At 47.1% G+C, this 21,892-nt stretch overlaps 1 protein-coding gene across 2 annotated transcripts in view; it reads left to right on the plus strand.

The window, feature by feature from the left end:
- LOC144114045 (uncharacterized) overlaps nucleotides 1-14,006 on the plus strand; it is a 62,803-nt gene extending 48,797 nt beyond the window's left edge. The window contains exon 10 of one of the 2 annotated variants that reach the window (XM_077647488.1): nucleotides 10,368-14,006. In XM_077647488.1, the coding sequence (XP_077503614.1) occupies nucleotides 10,368-10,724 (357 nt within the window). In that variant the 3' untranslated portion in view covers nucleotides 10,725-14,006. The remainder of the gene's footprint in view (nucleotides 1-10,367) is intronic. The other variant, XM_077647489.1, reaches the window with a different exon arrangement.
- Nucleotides 14,007-21,892: the final 7,886 nt, after the last annotated feature.

The following is a 21,892-nucleotide window of genomic DNA, read 5'->3' on the forward strand; positions in this document are numbered from 1 at the left end:
GATGTGTCTTCCGTCTTCTTAGCAATGGTCGTCTGCCCCTAGTCCAGGGCTCCGCTGGATGCCGCTGCCAGCTGTGCTCGCCGGATCAGCCCAAGTTGGACGTCCTGACGGTCACTGGAGAGCATTCCTTCCCATTGCTCAGCACTCGAGTTTGGTATTTTTGGTGCCACCTCTATTTTCTGGCAGGCCCACGTTATGTGATAGAGCGTGGGTGTTTCATGGCACCATGGGCATTTGTCTCTGTATTGTGTAGGTTGTATTTTGTTGAGTGTGTTCAGATTCGGGTATGAGCCCGTCTGTAGCAGCCTCCAGGTGACGGCGTCTTCCCTGGAGAGAGATTTATGTGGGGGGGGGTACCGTTTCCTGCAGCCCTTGTAGTGGTTTAAGATTGCCAAGTAATCTCTAGGGACAGGTTCGGCTTCCTCGAGGTCGCTTGTGGGAGGAGCTTGGTAAAAAGTGTACCCTCGAGCTACCCTGTCGACCGCTTGGTTGCCTTTCACTCCCGCATGTCCCGGCGTCCATACTATCGTATGTTTTATTGGTTCTTCTTCTTCTGTGCTTTGTTTGGGTCGATCCCCAGAGCGGAGTATGCGGAGCGCCCTGTGACCTATTCTGCCTAACATGAAGTTTCGGCATGCCGTTTGAGAGTCGGTTAGTATTGTTAAGGATCGCTTAGTCCGGTAGCCCTCCTCTGCCGCTAGAGCGACGGCCACTTCTTCAGCCTCGACTACCGTGCAGTCCCGTAGCGACGCGCTGATGATTTCCCGCATGTCCGAGTTTATCACAGCCGCTACCGCGCTGGGGTTGTTTTGTCCCATCCTTCTGGAGTATGTGGCTGCGTCCACATACACCGTTGTTACCTGGGGGGCTTGTGATTTCTGGATGTACTCGGCTCTCGCCTTTCTACGTTCTTCGTGTAGGTTGGGGTCCATGTTTTTGGGGATGGGGGTCACTCTAATTGTGCCCCGTATGCCGTCCGGGATAGTCGCGGTTCGCTGGATTTCTTGTATTTGTTCGTTGCATCCCAACTTCTGCAGAATTTCCCTGCCAGACGGAGTCTGCTGTAGTCTCTGCAACTGGGCGATGTGTTGTGCCTCTCTCAGTTCTTCAAAGTTGTTATGAAGTCCTAGTGCTAAAAGCTTCTCTGTGGATGTGCATTGCGGTAGATGGAGTGCTGTTTTGTATGCTTTGCGTATAATCGCATCAATCTGTTGGATTTCGCTTTTGATTGGGTTGTAGTATGGAAGACGGTAGGTGACTCAGCTGATCACCAGGCTCCTGAGCAGCTTTAGCGTGTCTTCTTCTCTCATGCCCGAGCGTTTATGGGAGACGCGCGGGTGGAAGCTTTCAGTAGAGCAAGTGCATGTGTACACCGTTGGTTTGATTGTATCCACATGCCCAAGATTCTTATGAGTGTTTTCTCTGGTATGGGTTTTCCCTCTAGGTAGACGTTGAGCCTAAGCTCATCGCTGTTCGGGACTGTGCGGTATTGTTTCCCTCTCCATACTCTGAGCAGTTCTGATTTTTCGGTGGAGCATGCTAGCCCTCTCGCTTTTACGTAGTTCTCTACGCAGGTCGCGGCCTCCTGTAGTGTTTCTTCCTTTTCTTTTAGTGAGCCCATATTTTTTCAGATGGTGATGTCGTCGGCATACATGGCATGGTGTATTCCTTCGACTTCCTTAAGTTGTTTTGCAAGGCTGATCATTGCAACGTTAAAAAGCGTAGGTGAGGTGACCGAGCCCTGGGGAGTTCCCTTGTTAGGGGTGTGGAACTTCTCCGAATGGAGTTCTCCCAGCCCTATTGTCGCTGTTCTATCTGAGAGGAAAGCTTTGACGTAACCAAAGACCCTCCTGCCGCAGTTCAGGTCGTCCAGGCCTGTCAGGATGGCTTCGTGGCTTACGTTGTCAAAAGCTCCGTTGATATCCAGTGCCATTATTACGTTCTCTCCGTCCCTAGGGACGTTACTTAGAACTCCTTCTTTGATTTGTAGAAGTACGTCTTGGGTCGACAGTTTCGCCCTGAATCCGAACATACTATGGGGATAGAGATTGTGGTCCTCCATGTATTGCTGTAGCCTTAATGTTACTATTCTCTCGTATAGCTTGCCGAGGCACGATGTGTCGGAGATGGGTCTTAGGTTTTCGATTTGTAGCTTTTTACCCGGTTTTGGAATCATAACTACCTCTGCATGCTTCCAATCCTCGGGAACGGTCTCCACTGCCCAGTGCTTGTTGAGGAAATCGGTCAATTCTGCGACTAGCTCGTCACTGAGGTTGCGGATGAGTGCGTTGTTGATTTTGTCGCACCCGCTGCCGTATTCCTAGTTGTGCTTCGAATTGCTGCATAGACTTCTTCTCGTGTGATGGGTCTATCTAGGTTTGGATTTTCTTTCCCCCGATAATCTCTTGCATAGGTTCTCGGTTTTGTGTCCCCGAAGCACTTGATGCGCACTTTGTCCAGGAGTTCCTCATCGGTTCCTTCAAACTGGTGGATTAATCGGTATATTGCTTTATTGTTTTCTCCTTTGGTTTTGGTCGGATCGATGAGTGCTTTCAGGATATGCCATGCCCTAGCTGTGCTCAAAGTTCCATTGAGGGAGTCACTGAATTGCTGCCAGTTCGTTTTTGCCAACTGTACTGCATACTCCTCTGCTTTCATTGTAATTTCTGCTGTTTTAAGTTTGAGCTTCCTGTTGTGTTTCTGTTTCTTCCACCTCTTGATTAGACCACGTCTGGCTTCCCATAGCCTAAGGATTCTGGCATCTACTTCGGGTGTCTGTGTTGTCCTCTTGATCTCTTTGGTGTGCTCATTTTGCCTTTGCTTGAGTATGTTTCCCCATTCTTCAATCGACTGAATCCCTCCTTTGATGAGGTGTTCGTCGCATGCTTCTCTAAATGCGTTCCAGTTTGTAATTTTAGCCTAGTGCCTAGTTGCCGCTTGAGTCGGTCGGAGGCCACTTAGGTTTTGATTATGTAGTGGTCACTCCCCAGATTTTCCATCAGGTTTTCCCATTGCGCCTGTCCCGGACCCTTAATGAAGGTGAGGTCCGGGCAGGTGTCGGTACTGACACTGTTGCCTCTTCTGGTCGGAGTCTCTGGGACTGTGAGTAAATTGTAGCCTGCAGTCTCTGCCGCTTCCGCTAATGTCTTTCCTTTAACATTGAAATTCTTGTATCCCCAGCTTTTATCCCGGGCATTCAAATTGCCTAGGACGACTAGCGTGTTGCCCTTTGCCAGTTTGCTGGCGCCTTGAAAAAGCTCTTGGAATTTGACTTTCCTCTGTTTCGGCGGGCTATAGGTATTAACAATGAAAATGCTGCCCCTTTTCCTCTGTTTCTGTGGAATAATTATCACATCCTCTATGTCCGTTTCAGCTATCCTGTCGTGGCTTATGGCTATGATCACTTTGTTGACTAGGATTGCCGTCCTTCCTTTTTTCTGGGTTTCGTAGCACGTGTATCCTCCTAGGGTTGGGATGATGCCCGTTTCCTGAAGCACTATAATGTCGGGTGGCGTTTGCTGTGTGTGAATGTACTGTTGAAGTAGACCTTGCTTCCTCCTATAGCCTCTGCAGTTCCATTGTCAAATTTCTAGGTTTTCTTGTTTGCTTAAGGTTTTGTTGGCCATGTTTAAGCTTCCGTGTTGGTTGTTGTCGTGTTGGCGAGAGCCGCCAACGCGGGACGGTGATACGCCTTCTCTCTAATATTCTCAGTGAATTTTTGCTTGCGGATTGTGCTCCGTATCTCTATAATTTGTAGTTGCATCTGTTGCATCATCTGCTGCATCATCTGCTGCATTTCAGCTTTGAAGTTGTTGAAATCCTCATTGCCTGCTTGTGGCGAGGGTGGCGATTGGATTTGGTCGGGTTGCAGCTGCGGAGGGCTGTTTGGTCTCTGTTCCCTAACTGCCTTCGTGAGCTCGGCTACCTGGCGTTCTAGCTCGCTCTGTCTGACACGGGCGAGCTCTGGTTCGCGTCTTAGGGCAGTGATAACTTTGTTCGCGTCCTCCTGCTGCTTGGGCGCGTTATTGTTGTTTGTATTTGTGTTCTGTTTAGCTTCCCCACCCGAGTGCCGAGCAAACCAAGGATTTCTTGCTCCCCAGCTCACCTTGACTCCGGTGTTCCTTGCGGGTTTCTTCTGCTTTTGCTGTTGTTGCTGCTGGCCAACCAGGGGCACCAGGGGCGGGAAGGACCGTGAACGGCTCCTCGACCGGCTCCGTGACGCCCGGGATCTCGAACGGCTCCGCGAGGTCTCCCTCTCAGAGCTGAACCACCACCGATTCTTTCCGTGGTCGTCCCGACTGCATCGTCTGCTGTCGTGGCTGTCGCCGCCGCCTCCGCTGCTGCCGTGGTTGTTGCGCAGTTCTCTGGTCTTCAGTTTGTCTTAGCACTCCTTGGATCCGGTAACATGGCTGCCGCCGCAGATCAAGCATTTGGTTGTGCATTGGTGGCCCTCCGCCGGGTATTGCGTGCCGCATTGCTTGCACACCTTGGCTTCCAGATTAGGGCACACGTCTGACCGATGGCCTTGTTGACAGCAGATGTAGCATACCAGCCTCGTGGGGCGATACGGGTAGCACCACATCTCGCCTCCGTAATAGATGACTTGCTTCGGGACTATGGGACCGTCGAAGGTGATGACGGCCGACTTGGATTGTCCTAGTATACGAGCGCTGTGGATTTTAACTCCTTGAGTGCGCACTCGTAGGTTGGCTTTCAATTCTTCCGGCGATGTCCCGGGGTCCACTCCGTGTATCACACCGCGGCGAGTGTCTTCCGGGGCTGCCACGTAAGCATTTACTTCGTATGAACTTTCCCCCAAAGTGAGACTGGAAATGCGTCTCACGTGTTGGGCGGCCATCTCGCTTGCCGTGCTCACTATTATAATGTTGTAACCGGTGCGAAGCCTGATGTGAGTGAATGTGGAGAGATGGACGTCCACCTCGAACAGCATGCAAACATAAAATTCTGTGTGAAGCTTGGCAAGGCAGCCACATAGACGAATGAGCTCCTTCGTGATGCTTACGGCAATGAGGCAGTATCGCGAGTTTTCAAGTGGCACAAGAGGTTTGTTTCGGGGAGAACATCGGTGGAAGACGACACAATGCAGGGGCGCCCTTCCACCTCACGGTATGAAAACAACGTGGCTCGGATCAGGGAAATCGTGCGGCAAGACCGCACCTTTATAGTGCGCATGCTATCATATGCTCTCGACATTAGTAAGACAACATGCCACCAAATTTTGCGTGAGAACATGGGGCAACGAAAGCTGAATGCCAGACTTGTGCCGCACTCCCTCACACATGACCAGAAGGACACGCGGGCATCAGTGAGCGCTGATTTGCTCTCCGAGGCACAGAAGGATACTGCATTTGTCGTCAGCATCATTGCTGAAGACGGAAACGTGGTTTTTTCAATACGATCCTCAAACGAAGAGGCAGAGTGCCGAATGGCAGTCCGCAAGCTCTGCGGCATCGAGAAAGGTGCAGCGACAGAAGACCAAAACAAAGACGATGCTGATACTTTTTTTCGATGCCAGAAGTGTCATACACCATGAGTTTGTCCCACAAGGGCAGACGGTGAATCTGGAGTTTTATATCCGCGTGCTCTAACACATGCACTGTGACGCCGTCGCCCTGACTTATGGTGATCTGGAGAATGGAGCCTTCCCCACGATAACATAAGGCCGCACACTGCTCTCAGCGTGACAAAATTTCTCGCCAAGCACAGCATTACTGGGCTTCCCCATCCGCCATACTCGTCTGACCTCTCACCATGTGATTTTTACCTGTTTCCTCGTGTGAAGAGAGCTCTAAAAGGTCGCTGGATGGGGAGCGTGGAGGCCATTCAAGACGCCACGACAAAGGAGCTGACAGCTCTGCTAAAAGAAGCGTTTTCCAACTGTTTCAAGACCTCAAGAAGCGCTGGAAGCTGTGTATAGACTGCAAGGGAGACTATTTCGAAGAGGTGCTGCACAAATGATTTCGATGTTAAATGCATTTTTTTTAATGCACTCAGTTTCGGAACTTTACGGACAAAGGTTGTATAACAGTGACTGATACATTCTTTTAGCCATTAGATGCTTATCGATCCTGCGAATTTGAAGGAGATGTGACTTATAAATTGCAGAGAAAAAAATCCTTGAATGCAGCCTTATTTGAGGCTAGTGGCGTTTTCGAGATTTTTATAGGAAGCAGTAACCTCCTCACAGTGGCGGAAATAAACCTGACGTATTCTTTCTGAAGCGTACTTTCAGCACGCAAAATGTATCTATCATAGCTTGACTGTCATGATTCGTATGTCATTGCAAAGTTGCAAAATAGCGCTGTGGGCTAGAAGACTGCCTCTGCCATACTGTCATTCATAATTTTTTTCTCCCGATATATTAGCATTTTCACAAAATGAAACGCACTTTTGGCCTACTGAATAATGTGTGCATAATGTATAAAGTATTCAAGGAAAGAAAAAATTTTGAAGTATTTAGACAGTTTGATCTCTCATGGAATCAGCCGGGAGTCTTCCAGCCCTTGTGCTGCTCCAGTAATTCTGATGCATAAGAAGGACGGTACATGGAGATTTTGCATGGACTATTGCGGTCTGAATGTCATCACCAAAAAAAGGCATATACCTGCTACCTCATATAAGGAAAAAAACGGCCTTTGTCACTCCAAGCGGCCTTTTTGAATTCAATGCTATGCCCTTCGTACTTTGCAAAGTGCCTGCAACCTTTGAACGGTTTATGAATACAGTCTTGCGTGGCTTAAAATGGGACTTTATTTGCTACGTTGATGACATCGTTATTTTTTATAAGACTTTCAATGAGCATAACAAACACTTAGCTGTTTTCTTGGGACTTCTTGCATCATGCTGGTTTAGTTCTTGACTCGAAGAAGTGCCGGTTTTGCAAGCACCAAGCCTTGGTGCTCAGACATATTGTCGATGAACAGGGCATGCAGCCTGATCCCCAGAAAACTGCGGCTGTTGCGTCATTTAAACCACCACAGAACGTCGTAGCTTTGCAGTTTCCTGGGATTGTGCTGTTATTTCTGTCATTTTATACGCCACTTCACTGACATCGCCTGCCCACTGACATGTCTTCTACACAAAGGCGGACCTTTTTACTGGGTCGCCGAGTGCTACGCCTCCTTTCACCAGCTGGACTTCTTCTTTATGTCACATCCTATCCTCTAGCACTTGGATCCTTCTACACCGATGTTCACCTAGTTGCAAGTGGTGTTTGCATTGGTGCTGCTCTAATGCTACACAGCGGCGAGCAATAGCCTGTCTCTGGCTGAAAATGCAATCCACGACTGAACAGTATGTGGCCAGTTGCACACAATGTCGGCGCCACAGACGCATTGCGGCTGCACCAGCTGGTCTGCTGCAGCCTGTGACTTCTCCCAGCTCTCCATTCAAGCAAGTCGGCATAGATCTCCTGGGTCCATTTCCAAAGCCTTGCAATGGCAGTGGCCGGATCGTCGTCTGTGCCGATCATCTTACTCATTACTGTGAAACAGCCTCCCTCCCATCGGCTACTATGTACCAAGTGTCGCTGTTTTTACTCCGCACCATCATCCTATGCCATAGACCACCGCGAGTTATAAGTGACCGAGGCCGTCAGTTCACTGCGGGAGTTGTGGAGGCACTCCTGCAACCATGCTCAACAAGATTCCGCCACTCCAGGCCTTACCACCCACAAACGAACGGCTTGACTGTGTGCATCAACAGAACTCTAACCAAAACACTTTCAATGTATGTAGTTTCGGATCACAGTAACTGAGAAAACATACTGCCTTTTATCACGTACACTTTGAACATTGTAACCTATGAGACGACAGGGCCCCGCGTGCTTCCGTTCCGCGTGCTTCTTCCTTTCTTCCACGGCTCCTAAACTGCGCACTTGTCAGGCACTGTTCGCAGTTAGTGCAGTGGAGCATCCTCGCATGTGATGAGAGCACTTATGGGGAGGCTGCACCGCTACCTTGTCACACCATAAAGGAGGCCATGGAGGCCTTTACCATCTTGGAGTAGGTCTGCTTCAGCATTTCCCACGGTGAGCATATGGTAAAGCAGTTCACAGGGCTGCAAAAAAACTTCGTTTTTGCACAGTTTTCATCTCATAAGCAGATAACCATGGCCCAAGTTTTCAGCAAATACATTTACTGTGGTGAGAACAGTTTCTGACATTTTTTGCAGGCCATTCAATAATTTGACTTCCGAGTAATCCTGACACTTTTCCTGGCCCCTTTAGGTCTGAATTAACGAGGCTTTACTGTATAGGCATGTATTAGAAAGCACATTTCTTTTGCTAATTGCAGGGACCTGTGTCTGATTCTGAACATACAATTATTTCTCTAGGTGACATCACTTGCTGGGAATTGGGAGTTTTTCTGATTTGCTTCCAGGAATGTCAAGGACTGCGGTGTCACATACAGCATATCATGCAATGGTTGCCATTTATTCATAGTACTCTAAAATTTTACTTTTTACTGCAAGAGCTGTGTCTGTGACTTCGCACAATCAAGTGTCACCTCAGATGTCCGCACCCCATGTGACCACCTGCTGCACACGGCCATAAAAGAAAAACAGGCTGCCTGGATTCGAACCTGGATTTTTTTGCTCTGTAATGAGATGCATTATCTGTTGCACCATTGGCCCAGACGCACCCCACCATGCTGTGTAATGCGGGAAACTCACAGATAGCAGTATTGCTTGTTTGCAGTGGTGGTGCTTCATACTTGTTCCATAGTGTAGCTCGAGGCACGAGCATCCTTGCTGTGCTAAAGCCACAGGGAGCGCGCGTCTGTGTAGCGGTTATAAGCAGTTGTAAGGAAAGGCGCAGTAGTAGTCCTACTACAGTGAGTGGACACCTGAACCATACCATTAAGGAAAGTGTTAAAGAGTGAAGGGGGCAGAGATTTGTTGCTGACAGATATGGCAGAGAAAAGTCACTGAATTTCACGGTTTACATGGCAAGTATAAACGTAATTTTTTCATAGTCTAGTACTATTTACTTTGGAATTTTCATATGTAGCACTGAGACGTGTGAAAGAAATGTTTCAGGTGTTGCATTATAAACTTGCCACATTATGATATTGAGTAACTTCAAGGCAAGGCCCAGGGACAGGGACAAGTGGGTGGTCTGGGGGTGGACTCTTTTCATAAAGTTCTGCACAGTTTTCCGATGTAAAATTTCTCGCCCTTAATCAGATTCCTGACGGATGAGGAGTTCTCGTACTTCGCATACAGTGGCTTTTTTAAAGCACAGCTCTTCAGCGTTGGTGCCTGCAGCAAAATGACATCTCAGGAGATATTCGGCCAGCTATGCATCAATGACAGGTTGCCACAAATCCACATGCATCAGATCACATAGGTTCTCAACGGCGTGAACTGTTGTTCCTGGCCCATGCAACGACGAAAGTAGTGCAGCACACGTGTGCACAGAATGTATTTGCTGCTGTCTGCTATCTGCATGCTGCCTGCTGCCTGCATTTGGTAGCAGTGCAACGGTGGAGAGTGGACTGGGCAGGCAAGAGATACTACATAACCAGCATGTCCACAAGGCATTCAACCTTCTCAAATCGCTGGCGTTAGTTGATCTGTGACTGCGCGCAGTAGCTTCGCTTTCCATGCTGCCCCTGTCGCTCACACACCACGCTTCTGCTTTCACTTTAGAGGCTTTGCCTATGCAGCACACATGCACACAATGTTGGCCTAGTAAGCCATTGGCATGTGCTTGGCCGGTGGTTACCTACAGTTTCAATTCCACCTTTCTATTGCCTTCATGGGTCACCTCATTTTTGTGGTGTTGCGGGAGCTTTCAGTCTCTGTGCTTGCAGGAAAAACGAGTTTTTCAACCATAGGGGAGATTTAGCAGCGGCTCTTCATTCGCTATAACCAAACGGTGTGGCCAATGTTGTTTGCTGTATTTGAGATGAATTGCTTTTACTCTAAAGCATATTTTGATGGTAGCACCACCTCATTAATATTAAGCAAGCATTCTTTATACCTACGAACCATCATACAGGAGCAGTGAAAGGCTGCACAGAAAATGTAAAATATGCGTACTATTCAAGTTGGCATTGCGGTTTGCAGTAGTCATTAGACTGCAGATACTGCAAATGTAGGTAAGTGATAGGATCAGTAAACACCTCATAGAAGATGGTATTTCATTTTAATATGCATTGTTAGAAGAGAACTCCTTTTGCACTTTTATAAACATGGCGCTGGAATGGTCATGTTTGTTTAGATTAATAGCACCTGTGTCAGCCATGGACATGAAATTTGCAATGCAACCTTCATTCGCTGCTTTGGGTTAGCACAAAGGTTTGGTTCTTATGTTATTGCTTCTGTGGTGCCTTTTCTATCAGGAGCAGTTGCCAGTTGTACAGTCATCCACAAACGAGAGCATCGAACAAGGTATAGATTCAGCATGCCTGATCTCTACCACCACAAGCACGACTACCTTCACAGTGTGCACGGCATCTGATGAAGTGCAGCCGTTGTGCCAGCCATCAGAGGATGCCACTGTATCAAGTCAAGTGCTTGAGTGCCTTGTGCGTGACCCTGTGACGGTAGAGTTTCTTCCAGACAAGCAGCTGCTACTCTTAGCTCCTGGACAAGATTCGACTGCCGCCTCTACTACCAACCTCTTTCTGCTAGAGTCGGCATTACAACCAGCTTATTGGGCATCACCACCAGTCGCCACCCTTGAGAATTCAGCTTAAGAAACAGCAGATGGAAAGTGTCGAGAAAGAAAAATGCAACCTCATTATAACCTCATTATTATTTTTAATATACTTTGCAGTTGCCAACATTGTGTTTTGATATTTTTGTTGTACTCATACGTGTCATTTTATATAGCCAGCTACATCTCATGACATGATGAATTTCTTGGAGGTGTCGGGAAACTGGGCTTGGAAAGCTGCTTTTTTGCTTTTTATTTCTTTATTTCTCTGTTGACTTTTGCTGATTTTGCGCATAATGCTCTCTTTTTATTGCTGCTTTTTGCACTTGGAGCCAATTATTTTTGTTTACACTTTACCTATGTGTCAATGTGGAGTTTGTTTATTTACACCAGTGGATGTTGAAATTGCCAGGCGTGTCTTGTAGAAAATGGCTAGCCTGACAGTGCAGCACTACATTTTTTAATTTTCTTATATGCCTTTCATATTCCTAGGGCAGTATGTGCAGCCACAAGCAGAATTTGATATTATGTGGCTTGCAAGCCAAATACAACCCGTATGACTTCTGTAGTTTTGCAAGCGTTTGGCCTACATATGCTACTGTGCTTTCTGAATATGCACATGCTGCCCTAGCTGCTTTTTAGTCCTCTGCTTTCTTGCACAATAGTACCGCTAAAACCGCAGAATAGTGAAGAAAGCATTTATGGCTATTGATTTTCATTGGTCCAAGGTGCGCTGTAAACTCGTCTGGCTAGGGAAAGGAATGACAGCATGGGTTAAACAACCACTCCCCAAGTATGGGTCCCAAAGCGTCATCTTTTTTAGCTCATTTTTATTCCATTTGACAAGTGTTTGTTTTATCTGTGTCGTCATGGCAAAGAACATGTATGCTAGTAAGCATTCTTGTTTTATCAGCCCTTAAGGTGTATTCACATTTATCTTTCAGCTGTAGTGGAGTACAGACAAGGAAATACCGTATTTACTCGCGTAATCTGCACCCCTAATTTTTATTACATGGATTTCTACAAAAAAACTTTCGCTTGCATATTTTGCATTCTTTGCTGCATGCAGGTGCATGCGTGCGGGTGCGCACAGGGCAGGCTAGGGAAGATCGCTAGGGGTGCATGCATGTGGGGGCAATCAGGGCAGACTAGGGAAGGTGGGCACGGCCGCGTTGCCGCTTGCAGCTGCGAAAGGTGAGTGGGTGGTGTCAAAAAAGTAGGTAAATTGTTTGTAAATTGGTTCCGGTAAAGAAAAGTCAATTTCGCGCCAATTACCTGGGTCGCAAGCGCCAACGGTCGCTTTCCCGTATGAACGGCTGAGAGAGAAAATTTCCGGTAACCTCCGAAGCATGCGCCGTGCTAGAATTTGAAACTACTGAATTGTTGGCTGTTCTGTGTGCCGCTACTCAGCCGGGCTGCATGTGAGCGTGCCGTTTTTATCGCCTGGTATCTCCATTTGCCTCTGACTGCTGGCTTTCCGAATTTATCCTTCCACATTTATTGCTTTGGACTGCGCACGCGCCGTCATGCCATTGCGCGGGGAACTACATAACGTAGTCTGTCATTTGGAATCAACTTTCGTTTGGCCACCGAGGGGCTCGAGTTGCGGGGACGGCTTATACACGGCAATATATCGTACACAATGTGCGTTCTGGCCTTTGTTGAGTTTATTAGTACGTGTTCGCGAAATCTCCGCGTAATTTGCTCACCCCCCTCTTTAAAGTCTTAATTTTAATAAAAAAAGTGTGCAAATTACTCAAGTAAATACGGTAGTCATCACATGTACAGTCTTGGTAAAATACCTTCAGTCGGACAGTCTGCTTTTGAGCCATATATTGGAGCACACATGGCACCCTTAAAGACCGAAGGTCCCTAAGAGGCTAGGAAAGGGTTCTTCTAGCCTTATAGAAGTTTACATCATGATGGGTGCCTTGAATGCTTCACAACATGGCTGAAAAGCAAATCCTATGGCCTGATGTCTTTTGATGAGGGGTGTACGTTTGTTATGAGTATGATTGCAATGCTGATTGCTCTTTTGTTAAACTATAGTTTGCATGGGTCATTCTTTTACTTACTTAAGTTCATTGTAATTTGTGCTTTCTAAAAAATAATGGTGTCTGTGTTTAGGTTTTATTGTTGCATATATGGCTGTGCTAGCAAAACTATACTTTTGCCGTGATGAATCATAAAAGTAACTTTTAATGACGTGGAGTTAGTTTTCTTTTTGCTCTTTTAATTTGTAAATATTGCTTCTTGCTTTGTGTAGGCTGGTGATTCTAATGAGTTTTTGAACTGAGTATTGATATTCATGTTTCAGAAATTGAATGCAACAGATGTTGCTAAAGAGTTCAGTTGCAGTAGAATTCAGTATTCATTTGCTGCAGAATTCAGTGCAGATGATTTCAGGTATTGCTTGCCGCATAAATATTTATTTTTTGGAATGCAGTTTTTGAATGGCCTGGGCTGACCACATATTTTTTCTCTAAAAACTTTGCGCACATGTCCTTCCCCTTTTACACTCTCTTTCTCAATTTCCAGTGTGTTATTGCATTTTGGCTGTTTTTGTCATGAATCAGTGCTGGAATGGCACACAGACACAAAAATAAGGGTCAGCCCAGATGCCAAGAGAATTTCTTTTAGCACGTGAATAATGTTGGCTATTCAGGTTACTGAAGTTTTTGTTCTTAGGTGGAGCAGCTTTTTACCCTGCAGAACCTACCTCTTGTTTTCTTTTTTGATCATAATCGCTGCTTTGGGTTTAAGTAGGCCAAGCCTCTTTTCTGTAGTTCTCTGAAAAATGGAGTTGAAAGCTGCATGTGTAGCAAAATACCCACAGTATGTTTTTTAGCTGAGACATATCAGCTGTTAAGAAAATACAGTCACACTCACGTCGCCTACAACGCACAACTTGTGGACAGAGCTTGCTTCATTAAGCAGTGCAAGCCAATAAATGGTGACAAGTTTTGCGTTTAGCTGCCGCACAAAAGCGCAGGATGGACTGAAATGTCACTGCCTGTTTGATTCCAGTGCAATAGCCACTGGTGTGGGTACTGGCCCTGTTACATCGTATCTTGACAGATACGATGTAATAAGGCAAACGGACGGAGTGGGGGAGAAGACAAACACGTGCATGCATCTGTCTCCTTCCCTCCTGTCCCGTCTGTTAGTGCTGCTACATCATATCTATCAAGCAGTGATATTTCTATCTTACAATGCCATGGCTTTGCATTTGTTTGCAACTTGTACCTCATGATGAGCAAATCAATATGTATACTGCACATTGCCAATAAATGGAATCACAGTGCTCTTTCTATCTTCTTCATTGGCATTGTTTATTTGCATGAACATATGCCGTCTCTGTTGTGGTAAATTGAGAAAGGCATTCTACTGATTTCAAATTCACACATTTCATTTCTAACTGTGCTCACATTTTTATGGAACAAAATTCTTGAGTAGCTTTAACTTTTAGGTTATTTGGAATGCCACACCTGTGTTTTTGTTTTTTTTTCACCAGCTTGCGTTGTAAGGCGAACAGATGGGTGTAGCTATTACTGTAATGAGGGATGTACCGTGAGTTTTGCCTTCAGGGTTGTTACTTTATTAAGTCATGGGATTCGAAGGTGCTGCATTCAGATTCAAGTGTGGAAAGGAAAGTTTTGAAGTAGACATGACTGAACCCAACCCAGACACAAATTGTATTGTTAAAAATCACAAGACCAGAGGAAAGGATTGCTAGTAGTTTCTTTCATTGGGGTTGTATGAGGTGGACCCCTATGTGAACACTTATGCACAGCATTGCGGCAGCCGCAAAAGAGGAGGTTATGAAAAAAGGAAAGGTGTGGCAACGGTGCTGAGTGCTGGTGCTGAGTGCCATGGCAGCATTAGCTGGCAGCTATGGTGTCAGCTGTGGCCTTGACTTCATAAAATCACATCAGTGGCTGGCTCCGCCACACCAGCTGCGTGATGTAGCTGCATGGTATTTTGTTAACATGTGATGGCAGGAGAAGGCTTGGATATGCGCTACAGATTTTGTCCAATGCAACCTTTGCGTTCACAAGCATATGTCCGTTGTCGGGATTTTGACGTAGAGCACTGCTGCAGTGTCATGCTCTTTTAATATGGCAGAGAGCACAATGTTAATTCTGGGAGTGATGAGTTGGGGTAATTCACAAAGATGTGGCTGCAGCTGGAGAACAAAAAGTTCAGAAATGTTGCCTAATGGCACTGCTGCACCTCTCACTTTACATTTCATATGACTGTCTCAAAGCACCGCAGCAAATGCATGTACTTACAGTAATTTTGAAAGGAAGCACTTTGCACTAAACAACATTACTACAGTGAAGAAAGTAAAAAGGCATGAAGGGGATGTCGTGCGTCTGCAGGCAAACTGCTTTGAAAAAACAAAGAATGCTAACAAAGTCTTTCCTTCCATGTTTCGACCTGCATGAACTTGTTTACGAAAAAAAAACTTGACAACAAAAAGGAAAAAATAAATTTCCCCAGCTAGCTAGCTTTGCCACGAGCTCCAACCACCGAAACTCTCTGCAGCCCGGTGTTCCACAAACAGGGTGTTGATCTACACCAAAACTGTACCTGCATTTTTGCTCTGAATTGAGGCTGAATTGCAAAATGTTTTTTGCTATCGTGGAACTCGAGTTTATTTGGAGCGAATAAGTGTAACCGCCCCGAGCTTGTTCAGGAAATGGCTCAGGGTGGTTTTTAATGCTGCAAGACACACTATATAGCTCATACAAGTTTTCCTGGAATTAAGCTTATATAAAGTGCCTGGAGCTTCCATATTTACCTTTGATGATTCCGGAAATACTTAAAGGCACGTGACTCTAATTGAAAATTTGGTGTTTTCAGTCGTGGCAGGCTACCCTGACCATTTGGTTTCAGAACGCTTCTTATACATTGTTAAAACTAGTCGTAGCCTAACGGACTAGGCACAAAGTAGGGCCAGCGTCAACAGACTAAAAAATTTTCGGCCCGATCTCGGCGCTCTGCCGTGGTTTCTTCTGTGTGACACTTTTCTGACCACAGTATCTTTGTAAGACGCATTTCAATACTGAGGCTAAGCACCACTGATTCCAAATGGGGACTTCCTCAAATGGCACATATTAATGTGGACAAAGTATGCCTGTCATTGGTGGGCGCGCACTGGTGGTGTCTTTTGTATGCCACTCTAACCACAGTATCGTTATATGACACATTTGAATATTCAAGCATAATTACGTGGCTAGCGGGCTTGCCGAGGGCTGGCCTAGCTCTTTGGAGGCGTTTTTTTGTTTCTTTTTCGTGTTTCGAATAGTAGATAGATAATCGGTGACACGAACCTGGTTGATATGAATTTCGCGATACGAATTCGCTAAGTTCCCCGCCCAGAGTGCATTGTGTATGACGTGTGGAATATCGGATGTTCCAAACTCTCTCTTTCGCCTCTACCGATAATACGAACGCGCGAGCCGTGACCACACCCTCGAGCACTAAGCGCTGCCCGCATGTCGCCGAAGTCGCGAGCAGTACGCACCGCGCGTAGTGCGCGGCGGTGCGCGGCCCGCACATCGCCGAAGTCGTGATCGCGCGGTAGTGAGCGGCGGAGTGCGGCCCGCACATTGCCGAAGTCGCGATCGCTAATCGCGCGGTACACACTGCGCGTAGTGAGCGGCGGGGCATGACCCGCACTTCTCCAAAGTTGCGATCGCTAATCGCGCGGTACGCACAGCAAGTAGCGAGCTGTGGCCGCACAGCAGTGAATAAATCCCGTCAGCTGTTAACAGATCTGTGTGAATGCATTTTTCATGTTTCTGCGTAAGAATTTTGTTCGTTTGGATGATGCAAAATTTCGGATTATACGAATTTTTTCGCGACCCTGTGAGATTCCGTATCACCGAGATTCTACTATTCCAAAAAATCACCCCGTGAACCTCATGCGGACATCGGAAAGAAATGCAGCACCACTGCAGACGGGTGCAGACACACCATGAAATTCTAGTGCATGTTGAGACAGGTCGTCGGCCTTTTCATGAACTGTACAGCCGCCTCGATCTGAGAGGGCACTTGCAACAGAAGTGACCAGCGTCTTTTAGAGATCAAAGCAGTCGGCAAAAGGGTAAAACTGTATAGCTATCATACCTATTTGTCTGGGTGTGACAGCCATACTTTACATCAATTTTAGGGGGTGCAAGGTGCGACCAATCGACTCGGAAACGCACCCTGAAATGAGTATAGACACCTAGTTTATGGGTGCATGTTTTCTTCTTCATAATGATACGTAAAGCATTATAGCTTTATGCAACTGAAGTCTGGAGTGAGGCTCCGCCACCTTCAGGACCGCCGCACAGAATTCCTCCACGCCGAAAAAGTAGTCCGTTGTTGAAACTTTTCTTGTTAATTAAACAAGAAGCTTATCACAAGAAAAAATATAAGCTCTAGAATTTTTATACTTGGGTTGTTTAATATAGTGAGACATTAAAAGGCTGATTTCGTTTACTGTTGCTATTGGCCAGCGGAGTAATACAGGACGCCGCGGAATGTGGCCCAGTGTTAGCAACTGCTGTTTTTTTTAAAGTTTTATCCAAGTTCCATGTGGCACGTGGTATTCTCCATGAGCGCTAAATAATTTATAATTGAATTTCTCTCATGCTGTTTCGGTTTCAACGGTAGGGCGATGGCTATGACGTCAAAGTTGCGCATAAGGCACATGGGGCATGAAATAACTGCAATATAATCACTGCTTCGTCGTCGTGTTAACTCGCTACAAACGGCAGCAGCGATGAAGAAGCAGCGAGTATACTGCTGTCTTTTTATGCCTCGCGTGAGCTATAAGGAACATTGACGTCACAGAGCTGTTGAAACCGAAACAGCATGAAAGAAAAATTCCATTATAAATTATTTAGCAGTCATAGGCCAATATCACGTGATGCTCTATATAATGTCTTAAGCATCATTTCAAAGAAGAAAACATCCCACACATATTAGGTGTCCATGCTCTTTTAAGGGTGCAGATTTCTTCACAGCGTAGAGCACCAACACAAATGGGCCACGTGGCCGGATACAGGTCAGCAGTGCCCCCCCCCCCCCCCTCGGTACGCCAAGGTTACGAAATTTTATAAAAGAAATAACACTGCAAAACTGAAAACAATTTGGGACACTCTAAAGTAACCAGAAATGTCCTCTAAAAATTTTCAGGGATGACTTTGCAAGGCATTTTAAGTTATCCACAAAGTCGGCAGAAACAGAAGCATGCTTAACAAGGCTTTGTTTAGGGGCTGTATCTATTTCACCAGCAATACTATGCGACATATATTTTAGTGTCTATGAACATTCATATAATTCCGATTATCTGTTCAAAATACAAAAAATCAATAGTGCTTTTTTTAACGCTGTCCAAACTTCTAAAACATCCACGACAGCAAACTATCCACACTCTCCAAACCCTCCGCTCCTCGGTTCCCAAAATCACCCGCATGATCCACCGCATAGCGTGGCACAGAAAGAGCATGAACGAAGAGGACACTTTCAGACTTGTCAAGGACCTTGCCGTCAGTCGCATTTAATACAGCCTTCTATACCTCCACTTCACCAAGACCAACCAATACAAGGCTGAAGTCCTCATCCACACTCATTAAAAGTGCTCTCGGACTCCCCATGGATTTACACGTACACCAACATCTCAACTGGCCACCACAGTAGCCACAAGACCTTCGATGAAATCCGAGATGCGGTCCTCTCCTCCGAAAGCATGCGCTTACTGATCACTACCTCCGCGGGACGGGCCATCCTCATTCATGTCGGGGATAGCAAAGCAGCAAAGCAATTTCAACCTAAACTCGCCCTCTCAGGAATACCGGCCCTCACCATTCGCACTCACCTTCACCCAAGCCCTATCCCCAGACACATGTACCACCAACTCCAACAGGCTAGGAGGCAAGCCCGACTCCGGCATTTGCGAAGACAGTACGGACAAGATTCCACTGCTGTCTAGTCTACGTCGCCAATGCCTCTTACGCACACCCATTGACATTCGCATGTGCAGCCGTAGACAGCACCAACACACGGCCCACTCCTGGCAGCCTCTGTCCGAGCCCCAGACCCGTCCGCCACTGAAGCGATCAACATCGCCCTCGCCATAAAAATGAGCGACGCCCACTCCAACAACGCCTACATATTCACCGACTCCGCCTGTCGAGCATATATATACAAGCGGTCGTCTCCCACGACAAGCGCTACACATCTTGGGACACACTCATCACCTGTGTCCCCGGCCACGAGGGCCTCGATGGCAATGTCAGGGCAGACACCCTAGATCGAGAATATACCTACCGGGCGGAGTCATCCCCTCGTGCCCTATGCCCCCTGTCATCCCTCCCTCTCGCCTGAAGACTCCTGCCTCCTACGGCGTCTTCAAACACCTACACCACTTACATTGCCTACACCAACACTGTACGATTATAAATGTAGTGCGGCGACACCCCAACCCCAACACATATCACATGGACATGTCCACGAAAACCCCACCATCGAAAGCCGCGTAATGCGGCCCTGGAGTTGTGGGAGGTGAAGCTGACCAGCGCACGCCTGGACGTCCAGACAGCGCACCTCGTCATCGCCAGAAGGTCGGCAGAAGCTTCCGGAGCCCTGGCCTGAGGGCCCGCCCACAAGCTGTTCAGCTGCCATCCTCGTCAATAAAAGTTTAATCAATCAATCTTGTGGTTCTGTGCTTTCTTGAAGTGTGAGCAGTAATATTTCACAATGATTTTGTAGCGTGCATTGTAGCCCCAGCACGCTCGGCTGGCGCGCGCAGATCAGTGGCTCAGTGGTTAGGGCGCTCGACTACTGATCCGGAGTTCCCGGGTTCGAACCCGACCGCGGCGGCTCGTTTTTACGGAGGAAAAACGCTAAGGCGCCCGTGTGCTGTGCGATGTCAGTGCACGTTAAAGATCCCCAGGTGGTCGAAATTATTCCGGAGCCCTCCACTACGGCACCTCTTTATTCCTTTCTTCTTTCACTCCCTCCTTCATCCCTTCCCTTACGGCGCGGTTCAGGTGTCCAAAGATATATGAGACAGATACTGTGCCATTTCCTTTCCCCCTAAAACCAATTATTATTATTATTACGCGATCAAATGTCGGTGGTGCGCCGTCTTGGCTTGCCGGCGGCTCCGCTCCCTCCTGGCTGGCTCAACGAGTTCTCTTAATAAATTTGTGGGCACCAGACACCTTCGGCTTGTGTCTGGAATTCTTCCACAATTTCTTTTTCCAAGTCTTGCTTTTCCGTCCCAGTACCCAGCATTCCAAAATCTGCATCCTGATAACTATGCCGCTAGTTACTAGCGGCATATTGGGCCCATAATAAGAAATAAGACTCTGTGCTTTGCAGCAGGGCTGTATCAGAGGAAAAGATTGCATGTTCGATCAGTACACAGACACACACACACAACCGCGCGTGCAGCGGTGGCCTACTTGTTTGGGCATCCGCCTCGCATGCAGGAGGTGAGGGGTCCGATATCCGGTGCCACTGGGTACAATTAGCATTCCCCTGGCCTGGTGCTCTGCTTATCGTGTATGAAATGCTTGGGAAGTAGGTATTTGACCCCACATTGAGTAGACAAAGAACTCCTTGTGCCATGGCCGGCGCTCTTTGGCCAAAGTTGCCCTTGCGCCATACAAATTCTTCATCATAATCACACACACACAGCTTTTCCTAAATCATGTATGCAGCGATGAAGCCGTCCCATGCGACAATTCTGTATCGGCTTCTTTCGTGGTGAAAGAGTTAACAGTGCGCTCGTGTGTTATCTGAGTTCTCAGTTATCTAGCCGGCGGAGCATAGCGGGCAACAACTTGGCAGTTGACAGCAGTAATGCCCCCTCGACGCTCTTCGAGGAGCATTTTGGCGAAGGCAGCCACGAAATGTCCCGCGCGTTATATATTCCGCGCACTTCGCTGCCAGAAAAATGCTGCACTCATAACACGTGAATATTAACGCGGTAGCCTTAAGGAGCGTGTCGCAGAAAATCCGGCGTGGCCGGCGTCGTTCGTCGTGAGCGAAAAGTCTCCAGAGAAGCAACGTAGGGGGCAGCTGGGCCAGCTAAGTCGCGTAACCTTGCGGCGTCATCACAACCTTCCCACCGGATTGTGAGCAAACTTGGCACCGTGGCAGGTGGCGGTTAAATTAACGACTGGTCGCGCGAGATTGCTCTGGAAGAGCGACGTGGATCGCACAAGTCCCTCCGGTAGCAGCATCTGCCATTGCAGAGCAGTGGCGCATTGCTTGACCAGCTTAACCGCTGCACCACTGCGCCAGGAGTGGTATGAAGACCGCCATGGATCTGTGAATGTTAAGTAGAGGAAGATCAGTTCTGCATATATGGGCATTTACCCATTAGCTGCCGCGTCATACCCTCAAGGCGCAGCTTAATTAAGTGTCCCCTCCAATTTCTGCACTTCTAAACGAATTATTTAAAATACAGCATGGCTTGGCGATTTCTGTTTCTTCGACAGTCTCGAGACGGGCGCCGAGGACATATGCCTACTCCTCCAAGGATATCACTGAGCTCACATACTACGCTGAAGGTTCCTGAAAAAAATATATAGATTCTGCTCCTCTCAAGTAAAAAATACTTTTCGAGTGGCCCCCATCCACTGCGTGCCAGCACATCACGGTGAACAGCGCGCGGCAAATGCATGCCCTTCTTACGTCAGCGGTTAAAAATTGCCAGACCAGCAAGCTGTTTGCAAAAAGAAAAGGAAAAACTATTTATATTAAGAATATCTACCGCACGGAAACAACATAGACTTCGGAGAACTGTAATTTGACTCGTGGGAAATTAATTAGTGTTCGAGCTCGAAAAGACGTGTTTGGTAGCGATGTTTAATACTGTGAGTGCAGTACTTACCTGATTCTGTCAGAAAGTAGTGTGTGTCAATGCCGGTGTGAAAAATTTCAGTTTGTCTGGTCGCAGTGCGCAGATGTGAACATGGAGTGCATTGCAGAAAAGGTGTAGCGCATTCTAGGACGGCTCGTAGGGGGTGGTAGCCGCACACGAGTGTTGCGTGCTCATTTCTTTTCTTGGCGGAGGCTGCAAACGGGAACATTCTTTAACCTACATATACTTAGAAAGATGTATCCTACACAGTATAGGAACACATGCCCGTGGTGCGGGGCAACCGCCACGGTTTACCATATAACCTGGGAGTGTAAGCG

Source organism: Amblyomma americanum, chromosome 1 (assembly GCF_052857255.1).
Source record: "Amblyomma americanum isolate KBUSLIRL-KWMA chromosome 1, ASM5285725v1, whole genome shotgun sequence".
Classification (NCBI taxonomy): Eukaryota; Metazoa; Arthropoda; class Arachnida; order Ixodida; family Ixodidae; genus Amblyomma; species Amblyomma americanum.